The sequence below is a fragment of the Gavialis gangeticus genome, unplaced genomic scaffold, assembly GCF_001723915.1.
Source record: "Gavialis gangeticus isolate Ggan-Ray unplaced genomic scaffold, GavGan_comp1, whole genome shotgun sequence".
Lineage (NCBI taxonomy): Eukaryota > Metazoa > Chordata > Crocodylia > Gavialidae > Gavialis > Gavialis gangeticus.
Genome location: NW_017729032.1, coordinates 56,557,385 through 56,569,462, shown reverse-complemented (window position 1 = coordinate 56,569,462; position 12,078 = coordinate 56,557,385). Strand labels below are relative to the sequence as shown.

Genomic DNA, 12,078 nt, shown 5'->3' with positions numbered 1-12,078 from the left:
TGGGGTGACAAGGAACAATGGTAATAAGCTGATGGAGAATAGGTTTAGGTTAGAGATCAGAAGGCAGTATGTTACAGTTAGGGTGGCCAAAATCTGGAACCAGCTTCCCAGGGAAGTGGTCCTTGCCCCTACCTTGGGCAAATTCAAGAGGAGGTTGGATGATCACCTGCCTGGGGTCTTGTGAACCCAGCATTCATTCCTGCCTGTGGTAGGGCTCAGGCTAGATGATCTGTTCAGGTCCCTCCTGACCCTAGCTACTATGAAACTATTATTTCTGTATTAAAAGTGTTGTTTTTTCAGTGAAAAGTCATGGGGCCAAGGTTTAACTCAACCAGTTTAGCCTGCGTTTAAAAGTCTACACTGGTTTTGGTATACTTTTGTTTACATGAGCCAACAGCTTCTGACAACATCTCCCTAAATCGCAGCCAAAACAAACACTATAGGTTTGTTATAAGCTCATATGAACAGTAGGTTTGCAGGTACCCCTGCTGTGTTGTGTTCTTTATACACTTCCCTTAAAAAAATCTTACTGATTCCTATAAAAAAGCAGGAAAGACAAAAACCAAATGTAATTTTATATTAACTCTTCACAGACCCATAGAAATTCCCATGTTTTATTGGACTCACAGTCTATCTAGTCTATTATCTTGTCTCCAGTGGTGTTCAGTGTTAGCAATGGTGCATCACGGAAGATGTATAATGGAAGCAGCTTCCTTTCTATTTATAGGTAGGAAGTGCCAACTATAGCACTGTTTACCCTCTAGAGAGGTCTAATCCCTTGTAGATGGAGACTGGTTTAAACCCTTCCAAAAATTGTTTTTAAATTGACTTATAATGTTGTAACTATTATGATACTATAATGCTTGGACTCAACAGCATCCCCAGCTGTGTAAAGTACACATGTAGTATTAATCACAGTACAATATTTTTTTAAAATGCAGTCACTCTACCTTACTTATTTGATTCTAAGACGAGGTTTTTCCTCCCCCATTCAACATGGAGGAAACCAAGCCTTGTCTTAGAATCAAGCATAAAGTAAAAACTCAACACCCATGTTCTGTGCTGCTCTCTGGCTCTATGCTGATTCCTTCTACATTCTCCAACTCCACTGGGAGCTAAGGAGCAATGCAGGCTGTAGCACAGAGCTAGAGGGTGGGAAAGGAATCAGTGAGGAGCCAGAGAGCAGCATACGACCCAGCAATTTGCTGCTCTGTCCTGTGCTGCTCCGTCTCCCTGCTGAGCCAGGGAGTGGTGAGGCAATCAACCCAGAGCCAGAGAGCAGCGTAGGACCCAGTACCAAATCCCACACTGCTCCCTGCCTCCACACTGATTCCCCACTGGGAGCCAAGAAGCAACACAGGACCCAGTGGGAAACCAGGTAATGGCAAGGGAATCAGTGCTGGTTCCTACACTGCTTTCTGGCTCTGCTAGTTGATTCATTGCTCCCTGGCTCTGAACAGATTCCTTCATTGCTGTCTGACTCCCTGCTGAGCCAGGGAGTGGTAAGGTAATCAGCATAGCACCAGGGAACAGTGGAGGACCCAGCACAAGGACATCATCTAACTGTGTGGGGGTAGACAGCAAGGGGGTAGGCAGCAGTGGGGGTAAGTGGCTGTTGGGGGGGGAGGGGCAGGTACAGGCACCAAAGGGGGAGGGGCAAGGGGGAGTCATGGGTCTGGGGTCAAGCCCCAGACTTGACTCCCACTGCTTGCCCTCCTATTGCAGTGGTTGTGGGCTTGAATTGACGGTCATTTAACCCTCCAAAGCTTAGATTCTGTCCATGGAAAGTTGTTATAAGAAATTTATAATTTTCCATGGATAGAATTTGATTTTTTGGGGGTCATCATAAATTCAAAGTTGTCCTGGATTCAAGTAAATAGTCTCCCCCATGGATATGGATTTGTATTCAGGTCATGTAACAAATGCCCAGGGGGGGGGGTCAGACTTGAAGATCTACCAGGTCCCTTCTGACCCTACTTCTATGATTCTATGTGATTATTAGATTTTAAATACAACCCACAAGGAATCTACAAGTATCAAGAGTAACACAAAACAAAAATCAGAGTTCAGTGTACCAAAGTTTTTCTTAAACCCACTAACAATAAGTCCCCTTCATTCTGAGACACTGCTTTTAGCAGGAAGACTTTGCTTACCTTGCCATTCACAATACACAGATCTTCTTTCATTATTATCTGTGAGCTAAAATAAAGTGAAAGAGTAAGTCAGGAAATCAAATTCTTGTTGCAGTTTGTGTATAATTAAAGCATATTATAATATTTCTTACTTTTCAATTACATCTGCAATGAACTGGCTGACTGCCTGAGCCTCTTCCCCTGGAGGGCCGGGACGAAATCTTGCTGAGCAGAGGGGTGGGAGATCCACATCAGGAACTAGAAATCAAAAGTCTTTAGTCATTAACTTAACACAGAAAGAATTATATTATAATTATAATAAAGAAACATTATAGATAAAGTAATTTATGGTCTTGATCAGTACAGCTTTGCAGGCATTTCAACTAAAAGCCAAGGCCATGAGTTTACAGATTATTCAAATCTCTATACTTTTTCTTCCAAAAGTACAGGGCAGCTATTCAGGGCAAAAACCATTAGTCTGTGTTCTACTGAATTAGTTGTATATTTTTGGCATAACTAAATACTTTAACCATGGAATGTACAGTACAAGCTATCGCAAAAAAGTACTCTTACTATATAGTACCCCCAACTGACAAAGTTCACTGGAGTCGCCGTTACCTGATACTATCTATTCTTTCTATTTTTTATCATGATTTGCTGTTCTGGACATAAAAGTTCATCCACAGAAAATATAGGATATAAACCAGTATTCTTAAAACAATGATTCTCAGTCAGAAAGCGACAGCAAACATGATCCACAAAATAAACCCAGAGATTTCAAACAGAAATCCATAGCTGTGGTTTCCAAATTCTTTGCAACAGAAAAATATGCTCTATTGCCCTTTAGAAAATGCCGCCTCTTAGTTTTCACTGTTTTGGCTACCGAAAAATCTCTCAAGTCTATCCAAATGTGCCTCGAGTCTAAAAAGGTTAAGAATCACTGTTCTAAGACATTCTATTTTGGAAATTCCTAGTTAAAGACAGTTTAGTTCAGTAGAAAACCTGTTTCAAAAGGATGACAGCAAATAGATTCTTATTTATTTCAATTGAATTCCATACGGGAATAAGTGGAGATTCTGTGTTGCTCCAAGTAGCTTTAAAGTACTCTTAAAACTGAGGGACAGATAACACTATGAAGTGCTATAAATCAGTCTGAACCATATCAGTCTCATGTTTCCCTCCAATCTCAGAGCCTAAATCAGTAAAACCCCCACTGAGTTGGATCTACTTTTATACTTACTTCTCTTGATATTTCTGAAGAATATTCTTTCTTGGTTATTATCAAAACACATGGAACTATATAATTTGTTGCAGCCCTTTTCCATCCATTACAATTCTCTTCTGTCAAGGTGTCAAACATTTCTCCACTAAGAGGTACTTTTAGTAAATCCCCAGCCTACAATAACCTACTTTGGCCATCAGTTTGCTTACCCATCTCCCCAGACATTTGCTGTTCCCATCGTTTCCTGGCTGTTTGGAGAGGCTGACATTAAAAGGGGCAAGACAGCTTGTATAAGGAACTCGAAAGAGTTTGGGGGCATTCTAACATGGAGAAGGTAAAATTAATCCTGCCATATTCTCCCAGCTGCTGCTAGAAATTCAGAACACCAAAACTAGCAGCACATATCCAACTGTCAAACTAACTCTAAATTTAAAAAAAGCCATTGTACATCACCTACCTTGAAACTGATTCTGAGTGCTACATTACAATGTTTTAAATCCAATATTGTTTGAAAAAATACTTGCTACTGAAATTGGTTTCACCTAGTGATTAAAACTATTTTGTTAATATGACTAGTGGTTTCAAGAAAAATAGGCAGAAAACTAACAAAGTAAAAGCTTACCAATGTATCCCTTACTTGTGGCATCAACTGGAGGTGCTGCAAATTCCTATAAAGCAAAGATCATAACAGCAACTCAGGGATAAAATTTCATATGTCTGAGCAATATCTTGAAAAGATTTCTTGCAAAGATGCTGAAAAGAATTTGTAAGTTCAATTTCTAGAAGGGATCCTCAGATCTCTTTTTTTTTGTTAAATTTTATTTTCCTAACACTCTACAGGTTTCCCTTGATTTATGTGGTACATACGTTCCTGGAGAACGTCACATAAATCAAATTCGCATAAAGCAAATCTACTTTATAAATGTAAGAAAAAGGGATAGGTTCCCCCGTCAGCTGCTCCCGGGGCTGGCTGGGGTGAGTGCAGACAAGCAGAGCCCTGGGCAGTGCAGGGCACGGCACTCACCCCAGCCCTGGGGCTGGCGGCCACTGCAGACTTGGGCCAGTCCCAGGCTGCTTTTGTCTGGCAGCAGGTGCCTACCCACCCCTGCTGCAGCCCTGGTAGCAGTGGATGCCGCTTGCTTGCAGCCACTGGGCTGCGCCATGCCCCAACCCCACCAGGGCTCCACTTCCCCCAGGCACCATGCCCTGGACCCCCGGCACAGCAGAGCCCAGCAGCTGCAAGCAGCCCAGGGCTGCAGCAGGGGCAGGCAGTTGCCTGCAGTCAGACGAGACTAGGCTGGGGCCAGCAGCTGCTGCAGACTCAGGGACTCCAGGCTCTTCCCGGCATTCTGCCCGTCTCCACCCCAGCCCCAGCTGCAGCAGCCCCAGGAGCTGCCGGTGCCAGCTGCCTGTACCAGGGCAGAGTGCAGCCCAGCAGCTACAAGAAGCTGGCATCAGCCACTCCCGGGACAGCTGCAGCAGGAGCTGGGGTGAGTGGGGACAGGCAGAGGCCCGGGGGGTTCAGGGCATGGTGCAGCCCAGTGGCTGCTGGCAGCTCCGGGGCCGCTGCAGCCGGAGCTGGGGTGAGTGCCGTGCCCTGCACCACCTGGGGCTCCACTTGTCTGCACTCACCCCAGCCAGCCCCGGAAGCAGCTGACAGGGGAACCTACCCCTATAAGTAGATTCCCTTTATGCGAATTTGATTTATGCAGCGTTCTCCAGGCCTATGCCGATTGCATATATGTGAATTTACCTTACATATAAGGAATTTCAGGTACAAAAGGGTCATTGCACAAGAGCAAACTTGCATAAACCAAACCCGCATAAAAATCAAGGGAAACCTGTACTTATAGTCATTTCTTTAATGAATTCCTTGTTGCATATGTGTTATAGGCATTACAACTAGATCTTTTAATACCACCATGTTCTTATATAGCACTGTTCATTAGTAGATATTAAAGCGCTTTACAAGGAAGGTAAAAATATCATTATCTGCATTTTACAGGAGAGGAAACAAGGCACAGACTTGCACAAAGTCATCTGGCAGGCCAACAGAAGAATAGAGAATAGACCCAATAACAACTCTTCTGAACTGCATATCTCCTGAAAGAGGGCAGTGTGCTTATTAATCAAAACTCTCTGCAAAACAAAATAACTAGGTAGGCAAAAAAGGTCTTTGTTTACTTTAAGAACCAAACAATTAAGTGTATAAAAGCCTGTTTTCTATAATCTATTATAATTTCTAACTATCTGTATTTCTCAGACCTGAAAATAAACCATATGAAGAAATATCATTGTTTCTGATTAGCAGATCATTAAAACTTCCCAAGCTTGTTTGTTCTAATAAACAGAGATTTTTATTCACTAAATAATACTAACTGTTGTTATTTCTCAGTCTAAAATGAAAGTAAACATACCGCTTTGATACCACATATTACTGTGGTATTTCCCAGCTTCACTAAGGCAGAGCCATCTGCAGTAGTAATGGAACCTAAAGAAAGAAAATGTTAAATAATATAAGTTATCTATTTAAGCAAGTTCTCAAACACACTATCCAACTTCACAATGAGAATTCCTCATCTTAGCTTCCTCACCATTCACTCAGAGAGAACAGCACAGGATTCACAGAATGCTGTAAATCTTGGGAAATTCTAGGATTGAGTGAAAACTGACCGTACCATAGGTTAAGAGTACCAAGGACTATCAAAAACTGTTCCTATTTACTCTGTAAACTATTTTTGTTTGATACTCTTGTAAGATGGGACACTTTTGAATTTGTACCATAATCTAAAAGCATGTACCAGCATCTTCCAATACCTTGTTTGCTTATTTGAAGGACAACGGTGCTATTTTCCTTTCAGTCCAGTTCCATAATCATTTTATCTGATTGTGTTTTAATTCACTGCTGCGTTAGTTACACTTCTGTTGTCACTAGCAAGGACTTCCAGATTCATTTCCTCTGCATTAGTAGTCGCCAAAGTTGTGCTAGCTGACACCTTCACACCAAGCAGATGGCAAAAGCAAGCTACATGGGTTCTAAATCCCCTGGATCCAGTCAGGAAAGAACATACCCATAACAGAAAATGAAGAACACAGCCATGTTCTGAGCATGGCCCCCACCAAGCCCTGTCTGGGAATGGAAATCAGAAGAGGCATACTGGAGATAGGGCCACAAAATGCAGCACTGTGGAGATTCTGAGTAATGCTGTGACATAGTTTGGAAAGGTGCTGTTATTTAAATTATCAGCCAACGTTTTCTAAATTAAATTGGGTAGTAGTGTAAGTAAAAAGAGCACTGCTGAGTAGCCAGAAGCAGCAGGAAGCAAAGATCACTCAAAACTACTCCTGGACTGCATATTATATACTGTCTATTAGAGCCTCAGTACAGAAACAATACTTCATATTTTGATATCAGATACCAGGAAAACTGATTAGCTGCTCATAATATGGTCCAAATGTAAAACCCAATTCAATTAAAAAGCTGTCCCCCCAACACTTTCCTAACACTTACCTATGTTGACAGTGGTCGCTCTGAATTCACCTAACTCTCTTCCATCAGGACGGCAGTTCTCTTTCTAAAAGATAAGAGTCTGAGTTAAAAATATTTTTTTTAAATAGTACAATCAACATACTAAATATAAATACCAGTTTATCTTCTAATATCAACTTGCAACTGCAAGACAAGCTCTCTAAAATAAGCTCAAGATTTTGCTTCAAGGCAAAGTACTGCAGACCAGATCCACAACAGGAGTGAAACGGGACTACTTTTCACAGCTAAATTCAAAACTGCAATCCTCAAAGTCCCACTCATAAAGCACCTGAAGTCCACACATGCCAAATTACTGACAGTAAAGTTCTACAAGCACCCAAAAGTATGCTTCTAGCATAGAATCATAGAAAATTAGATTTGGAAGGGGCCTCAGGAGGCCATCTAGTTCAACCCCCCTGAAGGCAGAGCTCAGCCATATGTGGAGCGCTGCAGGGACAGCCGCCAACTGGGCAAGGTGTGCTGCACACAGCCCAACTTCCCTCCCCCACCACAGGGCAGGGCGTGAAGGGAGTGGATTACACCTGTCCCACTCCTGGGCACTAAGGATCCTGGTTTTCTGTTTCCCACAGAAAAACAAAACCACAGATTTCCCATTTTTATCAGAGAAAACACAGATTTTCCCTTTTAGAAGAGAATCCCTCGGATTTCCCCCTTTTGCAAAGAGCTTGACAGGCTGGCAGAGTTCCAGCCTACAAGACCTGTTTGTAAAAGGGGTGGGGAAATCTTCAACCCCCCAGGAGGGGAAGGGAGGGGTCAAGGGCAGGGCCCAGCACTCACACTTACTGAAGGCTGCTTCAGGCTCACTCTTCTTGTGGGAGGTAAGTGGGGCTTGGGCAGGGCTGTGGGGGGAAGCTGGCTAGGGGCTGAGGGAGCAGAGAGATTTGCAGCTAGCCAGGCACTCCGTCCAGGAGGGGGTTTGCAACCTCCCCGCTCCCAGCCGGAGTGCTGGGCTGGCTGGAAACCCTCGCCACTCTCTCATCCCCCAGCCAGCTTGGGCACTCCCCAGCCAGGCACACCGGCCGGGAAGGGAGATTTGCAGCCAGTCAGGAGTGGCGGGGGTTTGCAGCCGGCCAAGCACTGTGGCCAGGAGCAGGCAGGCTGCAAACACCCTCCCAGCCAGAGTGCCTGGCCAGCTGCAAACCCTGGGCTGTAAACGCTGTGCTTCCTGCTCTGCTGCCCTCCCCCAGGCTCTCCAGAGCTCAGCGTCTGCGACTGGCATGGCAGGGCACAGCGGGGCCACGCACAAAAGCTGACTGCCACTGCAAGCTCCATGCTGCCCTGTCCACACTTCCTCTGCATACACAGGGGCTGTGCACATCCAATCTGCCCACACCCCCCACGCAGATCTGGGGGATGCGGGTCCCCCCCCTGTCCCCTAGAAGTGCACGCTGTCACTGGGAGCTGGCTCCACCCAAGCCTGCAAGAGGCAGCTAGTGGGGTGGGGGGGGCCAGCTCATGCTCCTGCTGTAGCAGCCACTGCCTTCCACTGGGGGCAGGGGGTTGCAGACCTGGGTCCTTGGCCCCTGGCCCCATAGCCCTGGCAGCTGGGGACCCCCTCCACCAGGGCTGGGGGGCAAGAGGCACAAGCATGGCCTGCAGGCTGGGAGCAGGGGGTAGTGAGGGACACCAGCAGGGCTGTGGGGGGCATTTCACCACAGATTTGGGGATTTTTATCAGAGAATTTGCAATTTTTTACCACAGATGACCAGGCTCCCCACCAACCCAAAGCCTCAAAGGAAGTTTTGGTGAATTGGGGGAGCATGGGTTGGGGGGAGGACAAAGGGGGCTGTTTCCTCGCCTATGGCAGTTCACCAGAACTCCCTATGTGGCCCTTGGGCCCAAATAATTGCCCACCCCTGGGTTAAGTGCACTCAGGATTTAGGAAGCCTGAGTTCAGTCCCCTTTTCTGTTTCATGGGATTCAGTGTAAGCACCAGGCTACAAACTATTCTCAACTGGGAGCACTCTCTTGCCAGAACTGTTCCACTTTGCATGCTATCATAAAAGATTTGTTGCGTCAGAGACAGCTTTGCTTCGTGTGCATTATTAATATAGATTCAAAGTCTGACTTTTCCAAAGCACAATTAATAGTATTAGTTGCTATTTGTGCTGTAGCACCCATGGGCCCCACTCGCTTGCCCAAGATCCCATTAAGCCAAAAATCAGGCTTATGCCCCATACTAATTTAAGCACGTCTAAACCTTGCACACATCAGGACTCCCTTTGAAGTCCATAGTACTATTTGTATGTCAAGTTAAATGACTGCAGAGTAAGAGCCACAAAATAGAAGAGTCTGAACAATCTCTTCTATTACAGGTTTGAAGGACAATCCAAAGCTAGGGATGTACAACACAGTCCATCAGATCAAGCCCAGTGATCTGTCATAATTCTTTATTAAGCCACTACACTAAATGAAAAAGGATGTGAAAAATTAATAATGAGTCCCGTGTCCTCACTGTACAACAGTTTGTTCAAGTGTGCATGTGACTGCATGTGCAGTCATTACCTGGCTGTACACATGGCTAAGGGTTTATATCTGATCAGAGCAGATCTTACCAGTAACAGCCTCCACTGAAAAATGTATTTTACAAATGGCCCTCAGAAAACGTTTGAGTTGTGCAACCTTGCCAAAACCCTACTGTGGTTTCAAAAGAGTTAAAGAGAACAACAGAAAAGAAAAAAATATTTTCAGTCTACATAATTTTAGGCACATATAACGCTTTACTCACCAAAAATCTTCTGTAGTACTCCAAAGGTTCCACAGTTCTAGAAAAAAAAACAGAAAAACAGAAAAATTCTTATGGAAAAAGCTGTTTTACAAAACTGAATTGGCTAGTCAAAGCCTAGCAAGAAGCTTAGTGCTTTGTGGTTTAGCAAAGTTTGACAGTCAAGTCCTGTCTGTCTGTTGCCTATGTTGTGACAGAAAGCTAACCAGCACTACCAACAACTTACTAGAATACTCTATCATGATTTTTCTGATGGATTTGAGACATGAACTCAGATTCTAGAAAGATGGTGGCTCTGAAAATAGGAAGGGCTCAGAAACAATAATGTTTGGCAAACAGGGAACTTTTTTGTCAATCACCCACAACAGAGTGGTCTTTTGTACAATTCATTTATTTTAAAGCATTACATTGGATATCTCTTCAAACTAACATTACTAAGGGAGGTGGAGAAGAAGATGATCATCAGTAGCAAAACTATGCCTGAAAATAGCTATGGCAGTCTGCAACACTGCCATTAAAATAGGACAGCATTCCCTGGAAAGGAATGTACCTTGGTACAAGGTTTTCTTAGGTTTTGTTCAAACTAGTATTTTTGGAGACAGCCATGGGTATAGTAATTCTGAGAATGAATTTAGTTTCTTTGTATACATACTTTGGCATCACAAATCAGGAAAACAAGTTTAAAGGTAATCCCCAGCAAGTCACCCTGTGAAGCTCCGAACTGGCATCAATACAGGTGTTACTTCCCACTGCCTGAGCCAGTAGCAACTATATCCCACTTCACTGAGGGTGAACGAGAGACATAGGGGAGGGCGGGATCGAAAGCTGGATGGCTGTACAATTCCTCCCTCGGCTAAATTCCTTGAAACGGACCCTTTGTCCAAGCACTTCTCAATACCTAACCTTCCTTTGCTCCAAACGGATCCCTCCCTTCCAGCCTACCCAAGACTTGAGACAGGGTCCTGGTTGCTTTAAATTTCCCCCTTAGCCATTTCTGGCTACACCAAGATCTACAGCCCACAAAATACTTCAGCTGAGGAAAGATCAATTCTCATCTTGTGTTGTGGAACCAGATTCCAAAAGGGACTGGACAAATACTCAGAGGAAAGGGGCATCAATAGCTCTTGAGCAGAATCAGAACTTCCCAAGCCTTAAATGCTGGAGCCTGCAAGTAGGAGAGGAACAGTGGGGAAAACCCTGCCCATAGCCTGTTCACTCTCCCTTTCAACATCCACTCCCTGCCACCGTGGGACACAGGTGGGGGTGGAGGGGAGGGAACCTGAGTTTAGAGGACAGCTAAAGAGAAAACAGGGATGGGAGCAAGGTCATGGGTTTAACAAAAGTGCTGAGGGGGGGGACATGGAGCAGAGCACACTGGGGCTGTGCCCACCGGCCCTCAAAAGAACCAACAGACTCTGCCCATGAAGCTGCCCAGAGACATGAACAAAGCAGGGACAGGGAGACATCCTTGCAGGTCCTGGCAGCTGTGTGACACAGGTCCACCTGGTGGCTTCCAAGGGACTGGGCCCCTGCCCAAGCAGAGCTACAAGGTTCCCTCAGAAGAAGCGACTCCTGAGAAAGCAGCACCTGGTTTTCTGGGATGAAAGAAGACAACAGGGGGGCAGGAGCGAGGCTTGGAGGCTCAGAACTAGGCATAGAGAGGCTGGACCCTGTATAGAGGCCCTTAGGCAGCTCCCAGTGATGTCCTGCCCAGAGGCGTGGGCAGGCGAGACGGCCCTGAGGCCCCCAGGGCTGCGCCACGTATGGAAGGAAGGGGGGGGAAGCAGCAGCTTCCCTCAAGGGACGGGCCCTGGCAGTGTTGCCTGCTGTACAATAAGTATCGTATTCACGCGATGATTTCAACCCTTATACAACGTACAATCAATCATAGTAAAAGCATTCAAAATGTAAGATCATTTCTGTAGGCATTAATTGATGCCGCATACACAACACCCAGATCTCCCTTGGGGGGCCTTAACCACCTTCTTGGCCTTGCTGCCGGCACTTTCTTACGACAGCCTGCCTCGAAATAAAGAAATGCTTCAACTTTGGTAGCCCAGGTCTCTCTCACTCACTCACTCACAACGAACAGCGAGCAACAGACAGCAAACGAGAAGATGTCTTTCCATTCTCATTTGCACAATTATTCGGCGTACGAGAATTTTTCAACAAATACCATAATTTCGAGCCGCTAATACGATAGCTTCATATTTAAGACCTGGGAAAGAATGCGCCCCGCCTGGGCCCCAGGGAACCCCGGCAGATGGAGGCTGTCCACCGCCAATAGCCCCACGCCGTGCCACATCCGACCCGGCCGGCTGGAGCTCCGCCAGCCCTTCCCCCCCAGAGCAGCGCGGCCGTAGCGAGACCAGCCACAGCCTAAAGGAGAGACGAGGACCTTACTTGAACCCAGCCGCCATGGTGCTACTTCCGCCCCGCTTCCGGGGTT

The 12,078-nt window shown here is 45.5% G+C and overlaps 1 protein-coding gene across 1 annotated transcript in view; it reads right to left on the bottom strand.

The window, feature by feature from the left end:
• Positions 1–12,072, bottom strand: part of EXOSC8 (exosome component 8) — a 19,671-nt gene extending 7,599 nt beyond the window's left edge. Inside the window, exons 1-7 of the mRNA XM_019524355.1 lie at positions 12,033–12,072; positions 9,633–9,669; positions 6,866–6,929; positions 5,772–5,845; positions 3,977–4,022; positions 2,285–2,390; positions 2,154–2,199 (exon numbers count right to left, since the gene is read on the bottom strand). Of these exons, the coding sequence (XP_019379900.1) occupies positions 2,154–2,199; positions 2,285–2,390; positions 3,977–4,022; positions 5,772–5,845; positions 6,866–6,929; positions 9,633–9,669; positions 12,033–12,049 (390 nt within the window). The 5' untranslated portion in view covers positions 12,050–12,072. The remainder of the gene's footprint in view (positions 1–2,153; positions 2,200–2,284; positions 2,391–3,976; positions 4,023–5,771; positions 5,846–6,865; positions 6,930–9,632; positions 9,670–12,032) is intronic.
• Positions 12,073–12,078: the final 6 nt, after the last annotated feature.